Source organism: Hyla sarda, chromosome 1 (genome assembly GCF_029499605.1).
Source record: "Hyla sarda isolate aHylSar1 chromosome 1, aHylSar1.hap1, whole genome shotgun sequence".
NCBI classification, from domain to species: Eukaryota; Metazoa; Chordata; class Amphibia; order Anura; family Hylidae; genus Hyla; species Hyla sarda.
Window position 1 is genome coordinate 436,468,642 of NC_079189.1, and position 27,214 is coordinate 436,495,855.

The 27,214-nt window shown below is 41.0% G+C and overlaps 1 protein-coding gene across 1 annotated transcript; it reads right to left on the reverse strand.

Moving 5' to 3' along the window:
• Positions 1 to 2,384: 2,384 nt before the first annotated feature.
• LOC130309417 (carbonic anhydrase 15-like) lies at positions 2,385 to 25,557 on the reverse strand. Its single transcript, XM_056552322.1, has 8 exons — positions 25,400 to 25,557; positions 24,260 to 24,295; positions 8,000 to 8,170; positions 7,765 to 7,910; positions 6,756 to 6,848; positions 6,609 to 6,675; positions 4,971 to 5,134; positions 2,385 to 4,103 (listed from the first exon to the last, which is right to left on the reverse strand). Exons 1-8 carry the CDS (start codon positions 25,518 to 25,520, stop codon positions 3,888 to 3,890), a joined length of 1,014 nt encoding a protein of 337 aa, XP_056408297.1. The 5' UTR covers positions 25,521 to 25,557; the 3' UTR covers positions 2,385 to 3,887.
• Between the last annotated feature and the right edge of the window lie 1,657 nt (positions 25,558 to 27,214).

The window sequence follows — 27,214 nt, forward strand, 5'->3', positions numbered from 1 at the left end:
CTGACTCCAATAAGTACCTTTGCTCCGGAGATCTGTCCCTTCGAAGATCCCCTTCTGTCTTATGTGAATTGCGTGCTGGCGGCGGCCCGCCTGCTCAATTTGAATATTCATTGTCACTGGTCACGTGAGCGCTCAGCCGACGCAGCACTCACATGACCAGCGACAATGAATATTAAAATTGAGCCGGCGGGCCGCCTCCAGCACGCAATTCACAGAAGAAGGAAGTAGATCTTTGGAGAGACAGATCTCCGGAGTGAAGGTACATATAGGAGTCAGGGACCCCACATCATTCTCCAGTTCACCCACACAATAACCCAGTGTATTGGGCTTAGTGTGGGTGAACAGGGGTACTCCACTGGAAAAAAAAAATTTTAAATCAACTGGTGCCAGAAAGTTAAACAGATTTGTAAATTACTTCTATTTAAAAATCTTAAAGGGGTATTCCAGGCAAAAACTTTTTTTTATATATCAACTGGCTCCAGAAAGTTAAACAGATTTGTAAATTAAAAATTGGGGTATGTGCAGCTCACAATATAAATTAATCGAGGCTAAATGGAAAGTATTTACACCAAAAAAAATACTAGTACAAAATAATATATAAGGAAAAAAAGGGGGGGTACCAAATGCCTCTAAACTAATACCATAAAATGGTACATGATGATGGAATTACAGAAAAAGTAATAAATCGGACTGTGATTCACTTTAAATGATGTACAAATTTAATATAAAAAATACAAATAAGACATAAAATAAATAATACAAATCTAATACATAAATGCCTCCTACCACAGGGCCCTTGTGGGGAGGTATGATATTTGAATACAAAGCATATATTAAAAATGTTTTAAAATATAGCATGTGAATTACGTTCTACCGCTATCCCAATATATTGTAAACCGACATAGTGTACTTTTGTGCGGTACACTCCGTTCTCATGTGATTTAGAACAGTTCACAAAGTGATATAGTTACCAACTCCTAAGGGTGGTTTTGGCTGGACGTCCGAGAGATGGATATATGAGGGCTGTGTCCAGCGCTAGCGTGCGCTTACGGTGACGGGCCCGGATGCCACAGGCCAAAAAGGTCACCGGTCACGGAGTAATTGCAGGCTCGATGGCAGATGTAGTGGAGGCTGTATCCAGCGCTGGCATGCGCTCGCGGTGACGGGCCCGGTTGCCGCAGGCCGAAGAGAAGTCACCGGTCACGGAGTGGCTCCGGAGATGGAGATATACTCGGAGATAGATGGATCTTGCTCCGGAAACAAGAAAAGGAAAGCCTCGTGGAAGATCTCTCGGCGTCTGGTGGAATGGCGGATGAATTACAGCCAGGTGTAAAATCAGCAGGTGATGGAGTTGTGTCGGAGGTAAATGATGGCGGTTTGTGGATTGCGGTAGTCATGCGATAAATATTTCTCTCTCTAGACGCGTTTCAGGGTACTTTATATATGACCCTTTCCTCAGTAGAGATATCAAATTATCTCTACTGAGGAAAGGGTCATATATAAAGTACCCTGAAACGCGTCTAGAGAGAGAAATATTTATCACATGACTACCGCAATCCACAAACCGCCATCATTTACCTCCGACACAACTCCATCACCTGCTGATTTTACACCTGGCTGTAATTCATCCGCCATTCCACCAGACGCCGAGAGATCTTCCACGAGGCTTTCCTTTTCTTGTTTCCGGAGCAAGATCCATCTATCTCCGAGTATATCTCCATCTCCGGAGCCACTCCGTGACCGGTGACTTCTCTTCGGCCTGCGGCAACCGGGCCCGTCACCGCGAGCGCATGCCAGCGCTGGATACAGCCTCCACTACATCTGCCATCGAGCCTGCAATTACTCCGTGACCGGTGACCTTTTTGGCCTGTGGCATCCGGGCCCGTCACCGTAAGCGCACGCTAGCGCTGGACACAGCCCTCATATATCCATCTCTCGGACGTCCAGCCAAAACCACCCTTAGGAGTTGGTAACTATATCACTTTGTGAACTGTTCTAAATCACATGAGAACGGAGTGTACCGCACAAAAGTATACTATGTCGGTTTACAATATATTGGGATAGCGGTAGAACGTAATTCACATGCTATATTTTAAAAAAATTTTAATATATGCTTTGTATTCAAATATCATACCTCCCCACAAGGGCCCTGTGGTAGGAGGCATTTATGTATTAGATTTGTATTATTTATTTTATGTCTTATTTGTATTTTTTATATTAAATTTGTACACCATTTAAAGTGAAGCACAGTCCGATTTATTACTTTTTCTGTAATTCCATCATCATGTACCATTTTATGGTATTAGTTTAGAGGCATTTGGTACCCCCCCTTTTTTTCCTTATATTAGATTTGTAAATTACTTCTATTAAAAAATCTTAATCCTTCCAATAGTTATTAGCTTCTGAAGTTTTCTGTCTAACTGCTCAATGATGATGTCACGCCACAGGAGCTGTGCATGATGGGAGAATATCCCTTGCATGATGGGAGAATATCCCCATAGGAGCTGGACAGCTCCCGGGACGTGAGTCATCAGAAAGCAATTAGACAGAAAACAGCAACTCAACTTCAGAAGCTAATAACTATTGGAAGGATTAAGATTTTTTAATAGAAGTAATTTACAAATCTGTTTAACTTTCCGGAGCCAGTTGATATATAAAAAAAAGTTTTTGCCTGGAATACCCCTTTAATCCTTCCAGTACTCCTCAGCTACTGTATGCTCCACTGGAAGTTCTTTTTGAATTTCTTTTCTGCCTGACCACAGTGCTCTCTGCTGACACCTCTGTCCATTTTAGGAACTGTCCAGAGTAGGGGCAAATCCCCATAGCAAACCTCTCCTGCTCTGGACAGTTGCTAAAATGGACAGAGGTGTAAGCAGAGAGCACTGTGGTCAGACAGAAAAGAAATTCAAAAAGAAAAGAACTTCCTCTAGAGTATACAGCAGATGATAAGTATTGGAAGGATTTAGATTTTTGAATAGAAGTAATTTACAAATCTGTTTAACTTTCTGGCATCAGTTGATTTAAAAAAAAAATGTTTTCCCGCGGAGTACCCCTTTAAGGAGAAATTGGAACAAGATTTAGTCCCTTGTCCAAGGTACAGCGGTCTGAGATTCCAGAGACGACTCCTGTTTTGGCAGTATCTGAGCCATATAGGCTTTCCCATTTATGTCTACTTCTCCGTGTATAATGAACACTACGTTTTCTACATCGTATGTATTTTTTCTGATTGCCAGTGCCCATATTGTTTACATGATGTGGTCGTGCCCTGTTGTAGAGTGATTTTGGAGACATATTTTACAGCTGACCAGGAGGATGTATTAGATTGCTGTCCCTACTGATCCCAGGGTCTATTTACTGGTTCTGCCAGAAATGGGGGATGATTTAGATGGGGTAAGATTGACATTGGTAAAATTCTATACCAGGCTCGGAAGCTAATTGACAAATTTTGGATCCAGCCTTCACCTCCCGCCATTGTTGGGCTCATATGTACATTCATCATGCTAGAGAAAGGGATATACAAAATCCTGGGGAATATTCTGTATTGGAATCTATTTGGGGCCCCAGGGTTGATACACTCAACAAATCCTATGATCATCTTTGGAAACCTTTTCTATTCTTGCAGATGCCCATAGGAGAAGGTGTCCCTAGGTTTAGGTGAATTGATTCTCCTGTCTATAAATGTTGTTTCAGGGATTTCTGTATAGTACTTGCCTGTTAGGATCTGAATCCTGGTTAGGGGACTCCTTGTCATATTGTAGACTTGATTGTGATTATATACCTGGGGTGATGCACCTCTTCTTTTCTTCTGAACAAGATTCGTGTCTAGGGGTTAGGGGGGAGTCATTAGGTTGTGTCTTTGTTGGGGTTATTTTTCTCCGTAACTTCATTTATACATAAACTTTTTCAATAAAAATCAGATTCAAGTATAACAGAGTCAGGGTTAACACTGAGGTCCGGAGGGCAGCTGAGGAGCTGACAGTGGCATCCTTAGAAGCTGATACTTTGCGACCCTTAAGTGGCTGAGGTGGTCGGAAATTATCTTTTATTTTTAGCAGAGCCTCTCCCTGAGCAGTGAAATAGGCTGTGTCTGTCAGGATTCGAAGCTGTAAACATAATAAAGAAGAAATTATCTGGCAAAGAATGCTGTAATGTAGAGGATCCTGACTTTTTTAGCTTAAAGGAGTACTCCGGGATATAAAAACTTATATAACTTTTTACGTTTCAGATCGTGGGGGGGTCCTAACACTGGGGCCCCCCATGATCACCTTACGGGGCCCTTGGCTCTATGCCGAAATAGCGCGTTTCAACCACAGTATGAAGCGCTGACCGACACGCCCCCTCAATACATCTCTGTGGTAGAACCGGAGACTGACAATGCAGTGCTCAGGCTCAACCACAGATATGCATTGAGGGGGGGCATGTCGGCCACCACAACATGCAGTGGTTGGACACGCCACCTTGCTGCTGGCTGCTGGGGCCCCGTATGGGAGATCGCGGGGGGTCCCAGCAGTCGGACCCCCCACGATTGGAAACTTATCCCCTATCCTTAGGATAGGGAATAAGTTTTCATATCCCGGAGTACTCCTTTAAGAGGAACATTCTAGGATCATAGACTGTAGTTACAATTTCCCATTAAATAATCCCCATCAAAATCTCTAACACCTATAACATTTTTCCCATGCTAAACCTGCGCCTGGTGTTCTCTCTTAGGTCAACTATCCTTTTCTAAAGAATTTAGTTAACTGGACAGACATCCATTTTCAAGGACAATAAAAAGTATTGATTCGATGTTCTGACCAAATAAATGTGTATTGATTAAAGACATACAATATCAGGGTAGGTAATAAAAGTTTTTAGTATAACTTTAATGGTGTTCTACCGGAAATATAATAAAGTGCACACAAATGATGATAATGTTAATAGCTGATGGAATAGAATAATATAAAACTTCGTTTTCCCTTTTGATTTACCTGGGTTTGACTTATGGAAATTGGATGCTCAAAGACTGTCCAAATGACGGCCTCTGAGCAGTCAGGAGTTGTGAGGGAGCCTTGGTATCGATAGTACCGGGACAACTTATTCTGGGGTGGAAGGATGCTTTCCAGTGCAAACGATGGAATCTCAATAAAGTCTCCTGGAAGTACGTTTTCAGGCGGGAAAAAAGTTAGCAATGTTTTGAAATTGATATACGATTACTACATCAGAAATAAAAGGAAAGAGGTTTCTAATAGATGATACACTATATGCCTGGCAACCATACAAATGCTATGACGTATTTATGTGCTGCTTTATTAAGGGAGTCCAAAAAAAGAGAAAATGAAATGTTAACCCTTTAGTCTACTAAGTACCTCCTAAAATATATATATGAAACCATACTCATCTGCCCTGATTCCCCTTAACTAAAGTTTTGATGGCTCCAGACTCCACTTCTTGTTCTGTTTTATTTCTACTGAAAAGTCCACTCAAAAGACCTTTTGGATGCCCTGTTGGGTTAGGGGTCCCGAGAGTTTTCACTACACAGAAACAGAGTTTAGAGGGCTGGATACCATGCTTAGTTAAAAAGCACATTTTTTGGGAGAAGTATTGTGAACAATCATATTTGTCCATTCTCACAGCCAGCTAGTGTTACTGAAAAAACACTTCCAGCAATGCTAATAAGAGTTGCTGGCAATCTTTTACCGCAGCAGTCAATGCACAGGTGGACATAGACATTTTTTAAGCTTTCCTTAATACATTGACAGAAAATAGATACAAAATTAAGCTGTTTTTTAGGATGATAATGCATCTTGCCACAGAGCAAATAGTGTTATAGCTTTTCTCTACAACAAAGTAGCTTGAACTCCGTGCACCATAAAAGCCTGAGGAGTAGCAACAAAGTACTGAGATAGTTCTTTTTGCTGATTTGTATTTTATTCCTCAACACTGAATGATTCCATAATTCTTACTTCTACTTGATCTAAAAAAAAAAAACATGTATAGTTACTTAAAATAAGATCCTTTAAAGGGTACCTCTCATCAAATAAACGTTTGATATATTTTAGATTAATGAATGTTGAATAACTTTCCAATAGCATGTTAATATAAAATATGCTTCTTTCTATTGTATTTTTCCCGATCAGTCCTGTCAGCAAGCATTTCTGACTCATGCTGGAGTCCTAAACACTCAGAGCTGCCAGCCTGCTTTGTTCACAGCCAAACAGGCTGTGAACAAAGCAGGCTGGCAGCTCTGAGTGTTCTCCTTTGTGAACAAAGCAGACTGGCAGCTCGTAGTGTTTAGGACTCCAGCATGAGTCTGAAATGCTTGCTGCCAGGACTGGTAGGGAGACCCCTAGTGGTCATTTCTTCAAAGTGGAAAATTAAATAGAAAGAAGCATATTTTTTAATAACATGCAATTGTAAAGTTATTCTGCATACATTAATCTATAATATATCAAAAGTTTTTTTTGATGAGAGGTACCCTTTAATTTGTCTACAGTCACATCTTTTCATAGCTGTGATTTGTGTAGTAAATAGCAAGGTGAGATTCTGTCTGTGTGGGGATTCCATAATTTGTGCAATGGGTTGTATTACATAAAACGCATAAGAATTATACATTTTCCAATACTGACCTTCTAAAGACACATTCTTCATAGCTGCCACCAATGTACTATAACTGGGATTCTCAGCTTCTCCTACCTAAACACAAAAAGTAGATTACCAAGAGAATATTAGAGAAATAAGAATAATCCTATAGTGACATTTTGCCTAGTTCTTACTGTGATTAGAATGCCTAATACTGCCAGGCCCTCGGGATCCTTCTTGGCTTCTGTGATGCTGCTAAATTTAGTATTCATGTGAACAATATGCAACTGAGGAGAGAGAAAAAAATTACAAAAAAAAACAACTTAATTTATTACACATCTTGTGATACTAAGATAATACAATCCCTTTTACTTCATTATGTACATGTTCGTAGGTAATTGATGTAAAACACATTCTTACATTTTTAACTTGTAACTGCAACCAAATGTAAGGATGAACACATAACAGATGTTAAAGGGGTTCTCCGGTGGAAAACTATTTTATTTAAATCAACTTCCTTAGATTTCCTTCAAATCAACTGGTGCCAGAAAGATGAACAGACTTGTAAATTACTTCTATTTAAAAATATTAATCCTTCCAGTACTTCTCAGCTGCTGTATGAATTTATTTTCTGTCTGACCACAGTGCTCTCTGCTGACACCTCTGTCCATGTCAGTAACTGTCCAGAGCAGGAGCAAATCCCCAGAGCAAACCTCTCCTGCTCTGGACAGTTCCTGATATGGACAGAGGTGTCAGCAGAGAGCACTGTGGTCAGAGAGAAAAGAAATTCAAAAAGAAAAGAACTTCCTCTGTAGTATACAGCAACTGATAAGTACTGGAAGGATTTAGATTTTTAAATAGAAGTAATTTACAAATCTTCAATACAGTGGAGAGTTAGAAAAACATCGGCACCCACCGGTCTTCTCTCAAAACAGCTTTTTTATTGGTACATACTCAAAATGAAAAAAGAAATTCAAAAGGAAAATAACTTCCTATGGAGCATACAGCAGCTGATAAGTACTGTAAGGATTAAGATTTTTCAATAGAAGTAATTTACAAATCTGTTTAACTTTCTGGCACCAGTTGATTTAAAAAAAATTGTTTTCCACCAGAGTACCCCTTTAATGTTTTTGAATCTTCCCAAAAAAAAAAAAATATCACAATTTGTGGTAAAATAGTTTGCAGTAAACAGATGAAGCATACCTCAATAGGGAACTGCTTCCCATCTACTGTATGCTCTGACCCATCCTTGTTAGGACTTCCCCAGTGGAAGTGGAATTGTAATGCTTTGTATTTATTTGGTAGTCCTGTTCCACTGATATAAATGTCTCCGGAGAGACTTAGCAAAACTATAAAGAGAAGATAATGTACATATTAAAAAAAAATGGTATTATTATTAGACCTGATGAAAGAAGATGTCACAGAGAAATATTCCAACCCGAATGTCCATCATTCATCAGTTTCCACTGGCCCGGTGGAGCATGATCATATCCCTGGAATGTAATGTCATCTAGGTGGTTGTCTCTCTTTACTTTTGCCTTTTCAATATTGATAGGAGATTGATGGTCACCTCCACAATTATGGCTAATGTCTTTCCAGTGATCAGGACCTGGTTAGAAATATAGTAAATGTTTACATGCATAGATGCAAGACATACAGAATTAGAAATTAGAAGTACATTTTGAAAATGTATAGTTACTTTACCTGTAATTTCTTTGGAAGTACCTAGATTTCTGCACTAATCTCTTACACTTAATCTTGCATTTAAATAAAAATTATATACAAACACATCAATATAGTAAACACTTGTCTACCATGTATATGATAGCATTCTATGAGTAGACAAATTGTGTGCAAATTGGTTATGAGGATTCTCCTTTGGCTCATCCCGGCCGATACTGCGCATGTGCGGGACTTCCTACTGTACCCAGAAGCGGTCTTCAGTGCTGCTTCATTAGTCCAGAGCAGCGCTGGAGTAAATCCCGCACATGCGCAGTATCGGCCGGGATGAGAAGGAGAGTGTAAGACATTATACGAATATTCATTAGCCGGGCGGTGGTAAGGGTCGGGCGGCTGTTTCGTCACAGTGCCAGTTAGCAGCTAATTTAAATATACAAGAAAAACTGCTATAACGGGCGAACGGCGCAGCGCATCCGGGCAAGGTAGGACTCAAAATGTTCAGCGTCTCCCGCACTATCCACCAGTACCTGTGGATAGTGCGGGAGAAAACGTATGACAGTTCTCCTTTAATAGTCAGCAGAGCCGGCACCACAGCAACTTTAATTAAGCCTGCCCCGACTTACTCACACAGACGTTCTTCTCTCCTGCGGCGTCTATGACGTTCCTCCGCTGACCCGCGAAGGAGGACGTCACTGAAGTCACACGTTAGTCGCGGCCACCACAGAAGAGAAAAAGGTGCGCACACTGCGGACACAGTGCACTACCTGAGATTGCTGGACTCACAGTCCAGGTGAGTGTGTTTTAAGGTGAGGCAGAAGGGGAGGGGGTTAATAAATTGGCACAGTGGGGAGGAGGGTAGGGGGTTAACGAATTGGCATGGGGGAGGGGCGTTAATGAATTGGCACAGGGGGGGTTAATGAAATGGCACAGGGGATGAGAGGAGGGGGCAATGAAATTGCACAGGGAGGGGCGTTAATGAAATGGCTAAAGTGATGGACAGGTTAATTAAAATAGCACAGGGGGATGGGGGGTAATTAAAATGGCACAGGGGAGGGGGGTTGCGAATGAAATGGCAAAGGGGGGCAATTAAAATTGCACAGGGGGATCAGAGGTGCCACCTCAATTCCCAATCCCCCCTCTGATCCCCCATGTGCCATTTCAAACCCCCACCCCTCCTGATCCCCCTGTGCATTTCAATTCCCAGTCCCCCCCCCCCCTCCCTTCTGATCCCCTGTGTCATTTCATCTCCTCCCCCTATCAGAAGGGGGGGATTGAAATGATACAGAGGGGATCAGAGGGGGGAATTGAAATGGTATAAAGGGGGGGGGTGGGAATTGAAATGGCAAAGGGGGGATTGGCAATGGAGAGCACTGGAGTCTAACATGTTTGTCCCGCAGATGCTGAAGAGATGAAGTTTTGGCTGGAAGAAGACATCATGGCGGTCTGAGCCAGATGGAGAAGAAAAAGAAAACATGTAATTGTGAGTCTATTATTGTAATCACTCATATGGTAAACAGATCTTTATACAGCTGAAATACACCTCTATATGGTTCTGTATATAATCACTTATATGGTATACAGATCCTGTATATACCACTATATGGTCACTGTATTGGGGGCAGTGAGGTAGTTGGGGAATCTTGGTTTGTATATAGTGGATTTTATTTAACAACAGTATAGTGGAATTATCCAGTCACTAGTTGCTTTGTGGTATAATGGTCTTTGTGTGGCAGTATTATGTGTCCCTTATATAGGTGTGATATTGGTAATATTTATCTTGGTATACCGGTATTATTGGTATTGTTGGTCTCAGTATGCCTGATCTGGTCAGGTTACAATAATGTAAGGTAATATTTGCTCCTTGTTTAGTGGAATCAATTGGTAACTGCATGACTAGAATATTTAGCTATACAGTATTGTCATGTTAACTCTGTGAGTGTCTCTGTGAGTGTATCTGTCTGTAGTGTGTGTCTGTAAGTGTATGTCCGTTAGTGTGTGTCGGCCGGTCAAGCGGGGGGGTAGTGCGCTGTCTAACCTTATGTGGGGAAACTATGCTATCTACCTAATGTGGGGTAACACTGCTGCATACCTAACGTGGGGGTACTATGCTGTCTACCTAATGTGGGGGAACTATGCTGCCAGCCTAATGTGGGAGAAATATGCTGTCTACCTAATGTGGGGAACATTGCTGTTTACCTAATGTGAGGGCACTATGCTGTCTACCTAATGTGGGGAAACTATGCTGTCTACCTAATGTGGGGGAACTATGCTGTTTACCTAATGTGGGGAAACTATGCTGTCTACCTAATATGGGGGAACTATGCTGTTTACCTAATGTGAGGGCACTATGCTGTCTACCTAATGTGGGGAAACTATGCTTTCTACCTAATGTGGGGAAACTATGCTTTCTACCTAATGTGGGGGACTATGTTTTCTACCTAATGTGGGGGAACTATGCTGTCTATCTAATGTGGGGGAACTATGCTGTCTACTTAATGTGGGGAAACTATGCTGTCTACCTAATGTGGGGGAGCTATGCTGTCTACCTAATATGGTAATGAGGTATTGAGATTGACTGTGCGATTGTTTGCCCGGGGTCCAATCCAAATTAAAGACGGCCCTGCTTTGGCTTACTATATAGTCTATACCAAAGCAGGATTGATACAGCACATCTGTCAACATCCGAATGTTTAATCATCCAAAGACATTAAAAGGTTGTTTGTGATCGTCATAATACTGAGTTTGTAAAGCGCCATTCTGTCCTGAACTATTTAATTCTTAATCATGGCATAAAGTGATATACCATATTTTTCGCCCTATAGGACGCACCGGTGTATAAGACGCACCCTATTTATAGGTGCAAAATCTAAAAAAGATAAAGATTCTGAACCCAACAGTGGTCTTCAACCTGCGGACCTCCAGGTGTTAATAATGATTAGGTATACTTCTCAGATGTAAACAAGCATGGCTATTTGGCCTTTATGTCTTTTGTCTTTTCTTGATTGGTGACGTTGTTATATCTGAATTGTACAATGTATTTTTGTAAATTTTTTATATTAAAATAAAAACATATATAAAAAAAAAAAAAAGAACCTTTCATTCTCATTCGAGATTGTTTTTTCATGACATATTCTGCTTTATGTTAGTGGTAAACTTTTGTCGATACTTGCATAATTTGTTCAAAAAATTCCAAAATTTGATGAAAAAATTGAAGATTTTGCATTTTTTTTACTTTGAAGCTCTCTGCTTATAAGGAAAATGAATATTCCAAATAAATTATATATTGATTCACATATACAATATGTCTACTTTATGTTTCCATCATAAAGTTGACATGTTTTTGCTTTTGGAAGACATCAGAGGGCTTCAAAGTATAGCAGCAATTTTCCAATTTTTCACAAAATTTTCAAAATCAAAATTTTTCAGTTCTGTTTTGAAGTGGATTTGAAGGGCCTTCTTATTAGAAATACCCCAAAAATGACCCCATTATAAAAACTGCACCCCTCAAAGTATTCAAAATGACATTCAAAAGGTTTGTTAACCCTTTAGGTGTTTCACAGGAATAGCAGCAAATTGAAGGAGAGAATTCAAAATCTTCATTTTTTACACTCGCATGTTCTTGTAGACCCAGTTATTGAATTTTTACAAGGGGTAAAAGGAGAGAAATCTTCCTAAAATGTGTAACCCAATTTCTCTCGAGTAAGAAAATACCTAATATGTGGATGTCAAGTGTTCGGTGGGACGCAGTAGAGGACTCAAAAGGGAAGGAGCGACAGTGGGATTTTGGAGAGTGAGTTTTTCTGAAATGGTTTTTGGGGGGCATGTCACATTTCGGAAGCCCCTATGGTGCCAGAAAAGCAAAAAAAAACACATGGCATACTACACCCCTCAAGACACGTAACAAGGGGTCCAGTGAGCCTTAACACCCCACAGGTGTTTGACGACTTTTCGTTAAAGTTGGATGTGAAAATTATTTATTTTTTTTTCACAAAAATGCTAGTTTTCCCTCAAATTAAATTTTTTTACAAGGGATAATAGGACAAAATGACCCCCAAAATTTGTAACCCCATCTCTTCTGAGTATGGAAATACTCCATGTTAGGACGTAAAATGCTTTGCGGGCGAACTACAATGCTCAGAAGAGAAGGAGTGCCATTGAGCTTTTGGGGAAAAAATTGTTTGGAATGGAAGTCAGGGGCCATGTGCGTTTACAAAGCCCCCCGGGGTGCCAGAACAGTGGACTCCCCCCCCCCCCACACACGTGACCCTATTTTAGAAACTACACCCCTCACAGAATTTAATAAGGGGTGCAGTGAGTATTTACACCCCACTGGCATTTGACAGATCTTTGGAACAGTTGGCTGTGCAAATGAAAAATTAAATTTTTCATTTTCACGGAGCACTGTTCCAAAAATCTGCCAGACCCCTGTGGGGCGTAAATGATCACTGTACCCCTTATTACATTACTTGAGGGGTGTAGTTTCCAAAATGGGGTCACATGTGGGTATTTAATTTTTTTGCGTTTATGTCAGAACCGCTGTAAAATCGGCCACCCCTGTGCAAATCACCAATTTAGGCCTCAAATGTACATAGTGCGCTCTCACTCCTGAGCCTTGTTGTGCGTCCGCAGAGCATTTTACACCCACATATGGGGTATTTCCGTACTCAGGAGAAATTGTGTTACAAATTTTTTTCCTTTTAACGCTTGTGAAAATAAAAAGTATGGGGCAACACCAGCATGTTAGTGTAAATTTTTTTATTTTTTTTACACTAACAAGCTGGTGTAGACCCCAACTTTTCCTTTTCATTAGGGGTAAAAGGAGAAAAATCCCCCCAAAATTTGTAGTGCAATTTCTCCCGAGTACGGAGATACCCCATATGTGGCCCTAAACTGTTTCCTTGAAATACGACAGGGCTCCGAAGTGAGAGAGCTCCATGCGCATTTGAGGTCTAAATTAGGGATTGCAAAGGGGTGGACATAGGGGTATTCTACGCCAGTGATTCCCAAACAGGTTGCCTCCAGCTGTTGCTAAATTCCCAGCATGCCTGGACAGTCAGTGGCTGTCCGGAAATGCTGGGAGTTGTTGTTTTGCAACAGCTGGAGGCTCCGTTTTGGAAACACTGCCATACAATACGGTTTTCATTTTTATTGGGGGGGGGGGACAATGTAAGGGGGTGTATATGTAGTGTTTTACCCTTTATTATGTGTTAGTGTAGTGTAGTGTTTTTAGGGTACATTCGCACTGGCGTGTTACGGTGAGTTTTCCGCTAGGAGTTTGCGCTGCGGTGAAAAATTTGCCGCAGCCCAAACTTGAAGCAGGAAACTTACTGTAAGCCTGCCCGTGTGAATGTACCCTGTACGTTCACATGGGGGAGCAAACCTCCGGCTGTTTCAAAACTACAACTCCCAGCATGTACTGACAGATGGTGCATGCTGGGAGTTGTACTTTTGCAACAGCTGGAGACACACTGGTTGGAAAACCTTCAGTTAGGTTCTGTTACCTAACTCAGTATTTTCCAACCAGTGTGCCTCCAGCTGTTGCAAAACTACAACTCCCAGCATGTACTGATCGCCGAAGGGCATGCTGGGAGATGTAGTTATGCAATAGCTGGAGGTACACAACTACAACTCCCAGCATGCCGAGACAGCTTTTTGCTGTTTGGACATGCTGGGATTTGCAGTTTTGCAACATCTGGAGGGCTACAGTTTTAGAGAACACTGCAAAGTGATCTCCAAACTGTGGTCCTCCAGCTGTTGCAAAACTACAAATTCCAGCATGCCCTGACAGCAAACAGTTGTTTGGGCATGCTAGGAGTTGTAGTTTTGCAAGATCTGGAGGGCTACATGAGTGCGTCATGGGTCCTTAAGTACCATGGTGTCATGACGTACGTAGGGGTTAACAACAAGCTTTAAGAAATGCATTGCAAAGCATTTATTGTGTATTGAGAATAGTAATTTAAGCAGCATCTCTTTATATGCCCTTGAAAAGGTAGTTAAGCTAGAAAAGGAGGAGATTAAAAACAACATCTCTTAAACTGAGAGGCCGTCTGGATTCTTCACTTGAACAAAAAAGTTTTCAGAAGGTCTCAACCTAAATAATGACTTAAATGTGTATATATATATATATATATATATATATATATATATATATATATATATATATATATTAAAATGAAGAATACAGACATTGTTGCAGATCCACAACATGCACAATGATCTAATGCTTCTCAGCAACATTTATTAAACTAACAGGTCATTAGTGTACTTTATGAACTTTATGATCATGAAGTGCAAGACCACTAGCCACGACAAGGCCACCTGTAAGTAGTGGGTCTCTAATGTCCCTAGCGTAAAATGGCATAGCACCGGGTGGCGGCCACCACTGCCACAACACCACTGCCCACAGGGAGAACGACCCACTGGCAGAGCAACTCCAATGCCACTCAAACAAGTCCCAGGCCCGCGCTTCCCCATAGACACGGTGCCACGGCTGCAATGGACACCGCACAGCACCACACCAGTGAGAACAAGGTGTAAAAGTTCACTTACCATGTGCTCCCAGTCAGACTGGGAGGCTGCCAGGATGGAAAGGGCCCTGTGCAGCTTCCTGCTAATTTATATAGGGCTGGGCTGAGGAGTGGGGGGGCAGAGTGCAGACCAAGTGAAAACAACAAAAAAAGAGGGGCATAGAAAACACAATGTGAATTCAAATGGAGAAAACGGACCTGGTCGCACATCCACAACATGCACAATGATCTAATGCTTCTCAGCAACATTTATTAAACTAACAGGTTGTTAGTTTACTTTATGGTCGTGAAGTGCAAGGCCACTAGCCATGACAAGGCCACCTGTAAGTGGCCACATCTGTTCGCATTGGTGCGGCGCTGTGTGGCATCCATTGCTGCCCCAGTGCCATGTCTGTGGGGAGGCATGGCCCTGGGACTGGTTTGCGTGGCATTGGGACTGCTCTGCCCGTGGGTCGTTCCCCCTGTGGGCAGTAGTGTTGGAGCGGTGGTGGTCGCCACTCAGTGCTGCGCCATTTTATGCTAGGGATGTTAGGGACCCGCTGGTTACAGGTGGCCGTGATGTGGCTAGGGGGCTTGCACTTCATGATCATAAAGTACACTAACCACCTGTTAGTTTAATAAATGTTGCTGAGAAGCATTAGATCAAGGTGCATATTGTGGATGTGCGACCATGTATTTTTTTTTCTCTAGTTGAATTGACATTGTGTTTTCTATCCCCCTCTCTTTTTTAGTTTTCACTTGATCAACACACTTCCCTCCCCCTCAGCCCAGGCCTATATAAATTAGCAGGAATCTGCATTCGGGCCCTATTCTTTTCTGGCAGCCTCCCAGTCTCTGGCTGGGAGCACATGGTGAGTGAGATTTTTACATCTGTTCGCATTGGTGCGGTGCTGTGTGGCATCCATTGCTGCCCCGGTGCCTTGTCTGTGGGGAGGCATGGCCCTGGGACTGGTTTGAGTGGCATTGGGGCTGCTCTGCCAGTGGGTCGTTCCCCCTGTGGGCACTGGTGTTGGGGCGGTGGCAGTTCCCACTCAGTGCTGCGCCATTTTATGCTAGGGATGTTAGGGACCCGCTACGTAGGTGGCCGTGATGTGGCTAGCACTTCATGATCATAAAGTACACTAACGACCTGTTAGTTTAATAAATGTCGCTGAGAAACATTAGATCAAGGTGCATGTTGTGGATGTGCGACCATGTCTGGGTTTTTTTCTCTAGTTGAATAATATATATATATTATGTTTTTATTATTTTATTATATATTATGTTTATTATTTTTTCTTTTGTTCGTTTTTTTAGCATTATTTTTTGCTCTGCCCTGTGTGCCTTGCTGTCACCCAATATTATAATGTTTCTGTTATGTCATGAACTTATATATTCTCTGCAGATATTATATGTCTGTATTTTCCTCAGCCTTGGATACTGTATGTACATCTGAATGTTCTTTTCATGTCAAGCATTGTCAAGATGTACAATTCAAAATATGAAGTACTTGAAGTAACAATTCAATCAATCAATGAACAACTATTGCCCAATTGTCCTCTTTACCTAACTGTAATATGTCCAAACATAGGGGGTGGGTAAGGTAATAAAGGAGAAAAAGATAATGGATGTTCACTCTTTAGTAAACATGTGACAAGGAGTTAATTCATGGGTACTTAGCAACAGCAATATAAATTGCATCCAGTGGCACTACATAGAGTCAAAATGATCTGATGTGTTATGGTCACCTGCCCCAAATTCCTCCATCCTCTTTAAGAAATGAACTGGGTCAAGCTACATAGATCTGAAGGGAGAAGTTGTTAACCTCCATCACTTTAGGATTATTTGTCGCATAGCCGCTCGGAAATATCCAAGTAAACTCCGTTTACTGATCAAGCCCGAAAGCATGGACTAGAGGGTAATTTCCAGTGGCTATGCAGACTTCAGTGACTGCCCTATAAAGTGCCATTATGTTCTGCCCCTATTGAGCAATAGGGGAGGGGGGGCAGAACTACAAGGTATAGTATGGATCCCTCTTCTGAAGCACAAATCCAATATGTGTTAGATAATGGAGGGTACATTATATGGAGTTATACTGGTGCTCTGTACTATTGGCTACAAAAAGATTATGGGTTGACGTAGAAGATTTTTTTAAGAGTTCAATTTCTAAATCATGTCCAATCTCCCTCACCCAGGTGTCTTTAACCATGCCATAAATTCATGTAGCATATTATAGCTCAAGGAGATTAAGAACAATGGGACCGAAGAAGCAAGGTACAAGTTCCCAAATAGTGTTAGTTGTACGTTCAATTGTGAAATTGGTGCCATAGTCTGCAAAAGACCCTGTAATTGAAGCCATGTTCCCAATTGCATGCCTACTATTCACTTAATCTCAGTTAATCCCATGTGCCATAACTACATTTCCCAGTTAATCCCATGTGCCATAACTACATCTCCCAGTTAATACCATGTGCCATAACTACATCTCACAGATAATCCCATGTTCCAATACTACATCTCCCAGTTAATCCCATGTGCCATAACAAACGTCTCCCATTTAATCCCATGTGCCATAACTACATTTCCCAGTTAATCCCATGTGCCATAACATACGTCTCCCATTTAATCCCATGTTCCAATACTACATCTCCCAGTTAATACCATGTGCCATAACTACATCTCCCAGTTAATCCCATGTGCCATAACTACATCTCACAGTTAATACCATGTGCCATAACTACATCTCACAGATAATCCCATGTTCCAATACTACATCTCCCAGTTAATCCCATGTGCCATAACAAACGTCTCCCATTTAATCCCATGTGCCATAACTACATTTCCCAGTTAATCCCATGTGCCATAACATACGTCTCCCATTTAATCCCATGTTCCAATACTACATCTCCCAGTTAATCCCATGTGCCATAACTACATCTCCCAGTTAATCCCATGTGCCATAACTTCATCTCCCAGTTAATCCCATGTGCCATAACTACATCTCCCAGTTAATCCCATGTGCCATAACTTCATCTCCCAGTTAATCCCATGTGCCATAACTACATCTCATAGATAATCACATGTGCCACTACACTACTACATCTCCCAGTTACTACGTCTCCCAGTTGATCCCATGTGCCATAACTACATCTTCCAGTTAATCCCATGTGCCATAACCACATCTCACGCTCTATGGATCAGGTCAACAGATAATGAAAAAAGAGCTGAACCCAGGATCTTTTTCAAATAGTCTTGAGGTTTTAAGGTGTGAGGTGTGTATATATCTCTATTCTTTTTTTAGTAGTCTTCTATCAGTAAACTTACTACCGGTAGTCAGATATACCATTTTATGCCATAATTAAGAACCAAATAGTCAGAAACTCTGTTAAGTTTCTGACTATTTGGTTAAGATTACATACACCCTTTTATTGTCTTTGAATAACAAGTAAACAATTGCCTTTTATCACATGCACAGGACCATTAATCTATGTAAAAAAAAAAACTCAATATACCATACCTAAACTAATAGCACACAAACAGTTGTTCTATTCTTGCCTTTGAAAACATTGAGTAAACATCCACAGCACAGGAAGAAAAAGAAAGTGAACTCCTGTAGTAATAATTTCAACAAGCTCGAATTGTTAAAAGGAGCTTTCCTTAAAGGGGTATTCCAGGAAAAAAAAAATTTTTTTATATATATCAACTGGCTCCAGAAAGTTAAACAGATTTGTAAATTAAAAGAGGAAGATAGTCAGCTCACCCGGCCACCGCACGACAATATAATCCTCCAAGGATACAAAGAAAGCAGGTAGATGCCAGGGATTAAGAAACTTCACCTTTATTGGAACCACATAAAATCATAGACATGGAGAGAATTCAGTAAGACAAACATTTAAAATTCCAGGAGTCAGCGCCAAGCATGACGCGTTTCAGGTCATGTGACCTTTCATCAGATGCATGGTGGGAAGCAGAAGGGTGGGGGAATAAATCCCAGTCTCCTAATGGAACAGGTGAGTAAGATTTCTATCCTACGAACCAGGGATTAACCCTATCCGTTCCAAAAATAGAGACAACCATCTGCTAAACATAACAGGTACAAAATCATAAATCATTGAACACCTATAACCATAGTTACAAGATAAGTACAAACAATATATATGAAACCTGTATATTTTTTAGGGAGACACAAAGTGTACATTTAGAGGAAAAAGGTTGCCAAAACACCAATAATTATAAATAATAATACAATAGATGATAATATATATAAAGCATCAATGGCAACCTAAAAATAGTAAGTAGTGAAGAATGACGTCCGATTTTAAATTTAACCCATGTGGTTGAAATGTGCGCAAAGAGTAAATCCAAAAGATTTCCCTATTGCGTAATGACTTGATGCGGTTTCCACCTCTGTCATGTGAACAAATTATCTCAATACCTGAGAGATTGTGCACATGACAGAGGTGGAAACCGCATCAAGTCATTACGTAATAGGGAAATCTTTTGGATTTACTCTTTGCGCACATTTCAACCACATGGGTTAAATTTAAAATCGGACGTCATTCTTCACTACTAACTATTTTTAGGTTGCCATTGATGCTTTATATATATTTTTATCTATTGTATTATTATTTATAATTATTGGTGTTTTGGCAACCTTTTTCCTCTAAATGTACACTTTGTGTCTCCCTAAAAAATATACAGGTTTCATATATATTGTTTGCACTTATCTTGTAACTATGGTTATAGGTGTTCAATGATTTATGATTTTGTACCTGTTATGTATAGCAGATGGGTGTCTCTATTTTTGGAACGGATAGGGTTAATCCCTGGTTCGTAGGATAGAAATCTTACTCACCTGTTCCATTAGGAGACTGGGATTTATTCCCCCACCCTTCTGCTTCCCACCATGCATCTGATGAAAGGTCACATGACCTGAAACGCGTCATGCTTGGCGCTGACTCCTGGAATTTTAAATGTTTGTCTTACTGAATTCTCTCCATGTCTATGATTTTACGTGGTTCCAATAAAGGTGAAGTTTATTAATCGCTGGCATCTACCTGCTTTCTTCGTAGATTTGTAAATTACTTCTATTAAAAATCTTAATCCTTTCAGTACTTATGAGCTTCTGAAGTTAAGGTTGTTCTTTTCTGTCTAAGTGCTCTCTGATGACACCTGTCTCGGGAAACGCCCAGTGAAGAAGCAAATCCCCACAGCAAACCTCTTCTAAACTGGGCATTTCCCGAGACAGGTGTCATCTGAGAGCACTAAGACAGAAAAGAACAACCTTAACTTCAGAAGCTCATAAGTATTGAAAGGATTAAGATTTTTTAATAGAAGTAATTTACAAATCTGTTAAACTTTCTGGAGCCAGTTGATATATATATATATATATATATATATATATATATATATATATATATATATATATAAAGTTTTTGCCTGGAATACCCCTTTAACCCCTTCATGACCTGGGCATTTTTTGAACATCTGACCACTGTCATTTTAAACATTAATAACTCTGGAATGCTTTTAGTTATCATTCTGATTCCGAGATTGTTTTTTCGTGACATATTCTACTTTATGTTATTGGTAAAATTTCACTGATATTTGCATCCTTTCTTGGTAAAAAAAAGTCTAAACATTTCATGAAAACTTTGAAAATTTAGCATTTTTCTAACTTTGAAACTCTCTGCTTGTAAGGAAAATGGATATTCCAAATAAATTACATATTGACTCACAAGAGGCGCCTCTTGAGAAAGGAATCATCCGAAACACGTGTCGAGGTCGCAGGACTATCACTGGGAGGCTGTCAGCATGTCACAATTAGGTAAAGTGTTTTGAGATATTGTCCTATTATACGCTGACTAAACCTATATTGTAGGATTGTGTTATTGGCAACATTGTGATATTTGTACTTATCCCAGAGATATCCTGCTTAGCTTTTTGTTGGTTTTTTTTTTAAGGGTGGGTCATTTTATGGGTGTTTTTTCTACCTGTTTTGTATACATAATAAAGATTACATTTTTTGAACATAATTTTGGGCTAATTTTGTAGGTTGTTTGATTATTAATAGCCTTTGTAGGTAATATATGTCTACTTTATGTTTACATCAAAAAATTGATGTGTTTTTACTTTTGGAGGACACCAGAGGGCTTCAAAGTTCCGCAGCAATTTTCCAATTTTTCTCAAGATTTTCAAAATCGTACTTTTTCAGGGACCAGTTCAGGTTGGAAGTGGATTTTAAGGGTCTTCATTTTAGAAATACTCCATAAATGACCCCATTATATAAACTGCACCCCCCAAAGTATCCAAAATGTTTTAGTAAGTGTTTTAACCCTTTAGGTGTTTCACAGGAATAGCAGCAAAGTGAAGGAGAAAATTCTAAATCTTCATTTTTTACACTCGCATGTTCTTGTAGAGCCAATTTTTGAATTTTTACAAGGGGTAAAAGGAGAGAAATCACCCTAAAATTTGTAACCCAATTTCTCTTCAGTAAGTAAACACCTCATATGTCTATGTAAAGTATTCGGAGGGCGCAGTAGAGGGCTCAGAACGGAAGGAGCGACAATGGGATTTTGGAGAGTGAGTTTTTCTGAAAGGGTTTTTGGGGGGCATGTCCCATTTAGAAAGCCCCTATGGTGCCAGAACAGTGGACCCCCCCACATGTGACCCCATTTTGGAAACTACACCCCTCATGGAATTTAATAAGGGGTGCAGTGAGCATTTACACCCCACTGGCGTTTGACAGATATTTGAAACAGTGGACTGTGCAAATGAATAATTGTATTTTTCATTTTCACAGACCACTGTTCCAAAAATCTGTCATACACCAGTGAGGTGTAAATGCTCACTGCACCCCTTATTACATTCCGTGAGGGGTGTAGTTTCCAAAATGGGGTCAAATATGGATATTTATTGTTTTGCGTTTATGTCAGAACTGCTGTAACAATCAGCCACCCCTGTGCAAATCACCTCAAATGTACATGGTGCAGTCTCCCTTCTGGGCCTTGTTGTGCGCCCCCAGAGCACTTTGCGCCCACATATGGGGTATCTCCGTACTCGGGAGAAATTGCATTACAAATTTCGTGGGTCTTTTTTCCCCTTTTACCTCTTGTGAAAATGAAAAGTATGCGGCAACACCAGCATGTCAGTGTTAAAAATTTAATTTTTATACACTAACATGCTGGTGTAGACCCCAACTTCCCCTTTTCATAGGGTTAAAAAAGAAAAAGCCCCCCAAAATTTGTTAGGCAAATTCTCCCGAGTACGGCAATACCCCATATGTGTCCCAAAACTGTTGCCCTGAAATACGACAGGGCTCCAAAGTGAGAGAGTGCCATGCGTATTTGAGGACTAAATTAGGGATTTGCATAGGGGTGGACATAGGGGTATTCTATGCCAATGATTCCCAAACAGGGTGCCTCCAGCTGTTGCAAAACTCCCAGCATGCCTGGACAGTCAATGGCTGTCCGGCAATACTGGGAGTTGTTGTTTTGCAACAGCTGGAGGCTCCGTTTTGGAAACAGTAGCGTACCAGACGCTTTTCATTTTTATTGGGGGAGGGGGGCTGTGTAGGGGTGAGTGTATATGTAGTATTTTTTACTTTTTATTTTAGGTTAGTGTAAGTGTAGTGTAGTATTTTCAGGGTACAGTCACGCGGGCAGAGGTTCACAGCAAGTTTGCTGTTGGGAGTTTGAGCTGCAGCGCAAAATTTGCGCCATCTCAAACTTGCAGCACTCACTGTAAACCTCCGCCCGTGTGAGTGTACCCTGTACATTCACATTGGGAGAGGGGGGGGGGGGGACAAACATCCAGCTGTTGCAAAACTACAACCCCAAGCATGCCCTTTGGCTGTCCGTGCATGCTAGGAGTTGTAGTTTTGCAACAGCTGGAGGCACACGGGTTGGGAAACACTAAGTTAGGAAACGGACAATGTTTCCCAACTAGTGTGCCTCCAGTTGTTGCAAAACTACAATTCCCAGCATGCCCAGACTGCCCAGGCATGCTGGAAGTTGTAGTTCGGCAATATCTATGCTCTTCCAGATGTTACAGAACTACAACTCCCAGCATGCCTGGACAGACTGAGCATGCTGAGATTTGTAGTTTTGCAACATCTGGAAGAGCAAAGATTGAAGACCATTATACAGTGGTCTCCAAACTGTGGACCTCCTGATGTTGCAAAACTACAACTCCCAGCATGCACAGAAAGCCAAAACTCCCAGAGGCAGCGGTGAGATCGTTTTATGGCGATCTCACTGCTGCCAATGAAGATGCCGCACTGCTGCTGCAAACTCACCGCCAGGACGCACCACCGCCGGGACCGCCTGGAGGACGCCGCTCGCGCCGGGACCGCTCGGGACACCGCATGGCCGGGTAAGTGACACCGGGGGACAGGTAAGGGACACTTAGCAGAGAGGTGTGTATCCCGATCCCTGTGATTGGGACTCACACACCGCGCTGCTAAGTATTCTCATAGCGAAACGCTGCTATCAGCTAGTCAGATTTGAGGGGGGGTGGGGGATGAAACCCCCCCCGTGGTCGCATGGTAAGATGGCTGGCTATCAGTGATAGCCACCATCTTACCGGGCGCTGCGGGATGCCGCGAGTAGCGGCAAAAATGTTCATGACATACCTGGTACGTCATGGGTCAAGAACACCTTCCCACTCATGACGTACAGGTATGTCATAGGTCGGGAAGGGGTTAAGGAGATGAAATTGGGAGTATGGGTTTCATATGTGCTTTATTTATTAAACAAAGACACACAAAGCCTGGTCACTGACAAATCTGTTCTCCATTTAGTGGGGACTATGGGGAAGATTTATCAAAACCTGTCCAGAGTAAGAATTTCTGAGTTGCCCATAGCAACCAATCAGATCGAAGATGTGTTATTAGAGACTCATGAAGCTGGAAAAGGTTACAAAAGCATCACTAAAGACCTGGGTAGACATCAGTCCAAAGTTAAAATAAACTGTCTATAAATAAACAAAATTCAAGACAGTTGCTACTTTCGCTAGGAGTGGGCATCCTCTTAAGATGTGAGAAGTGAAGGGTAATAGCTAGCTACAGAATTACAAAAACCTCTGTTTATTGTGTCCACTATTAGAAAAACACTGAACAAGAATGGTATCCATGGAGGGAGTCAATATTACGTTTGCCTGGGGCCACCTCAATGTTCCACAATGCTTATAAATCAACAACACTGCCTTTAGAAAAAGAAAAAAGAACACTCATGAATACGATGTGTAAACATAACCTGTATAAACATAACTTTACACGTCTAGGTCCACTCCATTCCTCTGCCTTTGATCATACTGATGCTTTCTTACATGCCAGAGGCCTCCTAAGACACAAGGGAAGGGATGATTGCTACCTCTCCACATGCTAAAGCTACACACTACATGTAGCTACAAGCTACATACTAAAGCTACACCGCTATAAGGCACTAGTCATTGGTCCAATGGCCAATCAAGGCTAAAGATTCCATGATCTACTTGCTCAGTACTGTACTCACCACACATTGGGTTTTGAGAGTTGTAACACCATTGACCTATATAAGAAAGACATATATGAAAAACATTATTTGCTAATAGTTCAACTTATTTTAAAAGATTATAGACTTGTGTATATTTGGTAAGCTTGCTGGTGGTAAAAGGCCCTTTTAAAAATAAAAGAAGCAATCTGATTGGTTGCTATGGGCAACTGGTCAACTTTTTCTCTGCACAGGTTTGGATAAATCTCCCCCTGCATTTCTAAATGCTGGCCGCAGATTGCTCATTTTTATGTTCCCATACAGAAATCTGGTCATGGTCATGTAATGAGCTGCTAACACGCTTTAGTAGCAATCATGAGCGTTTATCAAAGAAGGGATATCCTATATATTGTAAATCTCTGAGCAGTCTGACGGATATGTGTGGTTGTCTCAAGTATGGGCAATTTTCTGACCAACATGTTTCTAGTCATTATTCTGCTAATCATTGTATTGCAATAAATATAAAAAATGAACTATTACAACTAACATCATGTTCTTGTGAGCTGCCCAATGCTCCCCACAGCTTATAGAGAAGAGTGATAGGGCTATAGCCTAACGTGTGTGCCCTTCTCATGTGCCCTTCTCATGTGCCCAGCATTAGATGTAGGAACTGCTCCGATGAGATGTACACAGGAGTCAAGTCCGGGGGAAAAAAAGTGAGGGAACTCACCCATGATTTCCACTCAAGGGCTGGTCCTGCCAATGGGAAAGGTGTTCCTGCTGTAGAAAAAGTGCAGGAACTCAGTTCCCTCGCGTTCCTGCAGGACTTGACCCCTGGATGTAGACCATTATAGATCTATGAGAGTCATGGTCAGCCTTACACTTAACCCAAGAGCAATATAAGTAGAATGCAAAAGAATGTTTACACTACTTTAGAAAAACTTTATAACATTTTGTTGTCTTCTTTTATGGCAGCTGTTAATTTAAAATCCCACTATAGATTATACATAATATATATATATATATATATATATATATATATATATATTTCACACAATGTCCAACTAGATTAAAAAGAAAAGCAATACATTATGTAAACTAATAAATGACCTAGAATTGGAAAGTGTGCAGCATTGGTTTCTAGATTAAGCCACATAAAAGAATAAATATATAAATTCTCACCTCCTCCAGAAACCTGTATAATGAAGGGATAAGTTATTAAAGTCACACAGAGCTGAAAGATGTTCATGTTGAACTTGTATTCTGGAAAGGGACACTGTAGAGTTGTGCAGATACTGACCATCAGTTGTCCCACAACCAGGTAGACTGCCCAGTCTCATTCAGCGCAGGCATCAAATATATATATACATATAAGTTCAGGGCTGAGTTTTAGGTTAACTCTTTATAGAACATTAAGCCTGGCTCCTCCTGGGATTCTGTGGTAACTCTACCTGTTTAAGTGGGACTGTCCTTTGTTGAACAATAAGTAAAATGCAGCTTGTTCCAGTTTGACCAGCTCCAGCAATCTGTAGGCATTGGTCTATATGTCATCAATTGTACCTATTATAATGCAATGGCATGTTTAAGCTATTACTCATTTTAAAAAAATTATGTAGGTCCAAGAAAATCTCTAAAAACCTTTCTAAACCTACTTGATAAAAATTGTGGAAATACATTAATTGTTAGGATTAATAAGAGACTATAGAAACATAACAACATGTTTAAAATAGGCTATGGTATTTTTTTTATTTTTTTTATCATGAGTATATACCAATAAAAAATGCATTAAAATGTGCCGATGAACTTTAAGATTAAAAGCTACGGTAAGTGTTTCTCTATCAATCCAGTAACATAAAGCAGACGTATATTTAGGATAGAAGTCTAGAAGTCTGAATTAAATTGCTCATTTTATTTACTACACTTATCTAGTGTCCTTGTATATAAATATGTGATTCTTTATGTGCTGGGGTAAACCATACATAAGGAAGAGACCTAGGTAGTCCGGAATGCTGGCTTTATGTCACCATCTTTTCAGTTGCCAGTAAAAGGTTATAACTACAGGGTGAAGGTTAAGATTTCAATAAAAGGCCTAATAACCTGATATAATCATTCCACAGCTAAAGGGAGTGGAACTAAGTAAGACTATTACCTAGTGTGCTATAAAACCCGAAAACTCGGTGTTAGAAGTAAATGACTTGAGGTCAGTAGCCTATTATCGAAACAAAGCATGCTTAAGGTATGATCATTTAAATATAGCATCCACAATGCCTACAAAATACTTGTAGAAAAAAAGACGTAAATATAAAAGGCAGCTGGATGCATGTTATAGAAATACATGTTGTCCACTTTTTCTCTGATCGTCGCCCCTTTTATTGCCTAGGTCCTCTTTCTTCTTGAGCACTTATTTTCCAAAGTTTGAATGTTTTTCAAAACCACGGTTTACATTTTTGTTTTGACTAACTATAAAAGCTCGTAGTTTTTTTTTGTTTGTTTGTTTGCTTTTTGGTGAGTTTTTAGATGTTCAATTTCTTCTTGATTTAATTTCCTGGTTCTGGTTTGATACTACATTACGTGATATTCCATTTGATGGACCATATGATTTTCTCCTTGTGTAGTCTGATCGGTGCTATAAGGTAGATTATGCCCTTAAAGGGGTACTCCGGAGGGGAAAAAAAGGTTTTCAAATCAACTGGTTATACAGATTGGTTGTTACGCCGAGCGCTCCGGGTCCCCGCTCCTCCCCGGAGCGCTCGCTTCACTCCCTCCGCTGCAGCGCTCCGGTCACGTCCTCTGACCCGGGGCGCTGCGATCCCGCTGCCAGCCGGGATGCGATTCGCGATGCGGGTAGCGCCCGCTCGCGATGCGCACCCCGGCTCCCCTACCTGACTCGCTCCCCGTCTGTTCTGTCCCGGCGCGCGCGGCCCCGCTCCCTAGGGCGCGCGCGCGCCGGGTCTCTGCGATTTAAAGGGCCACTGCGCCGCTGATTGGCGCAGTGGT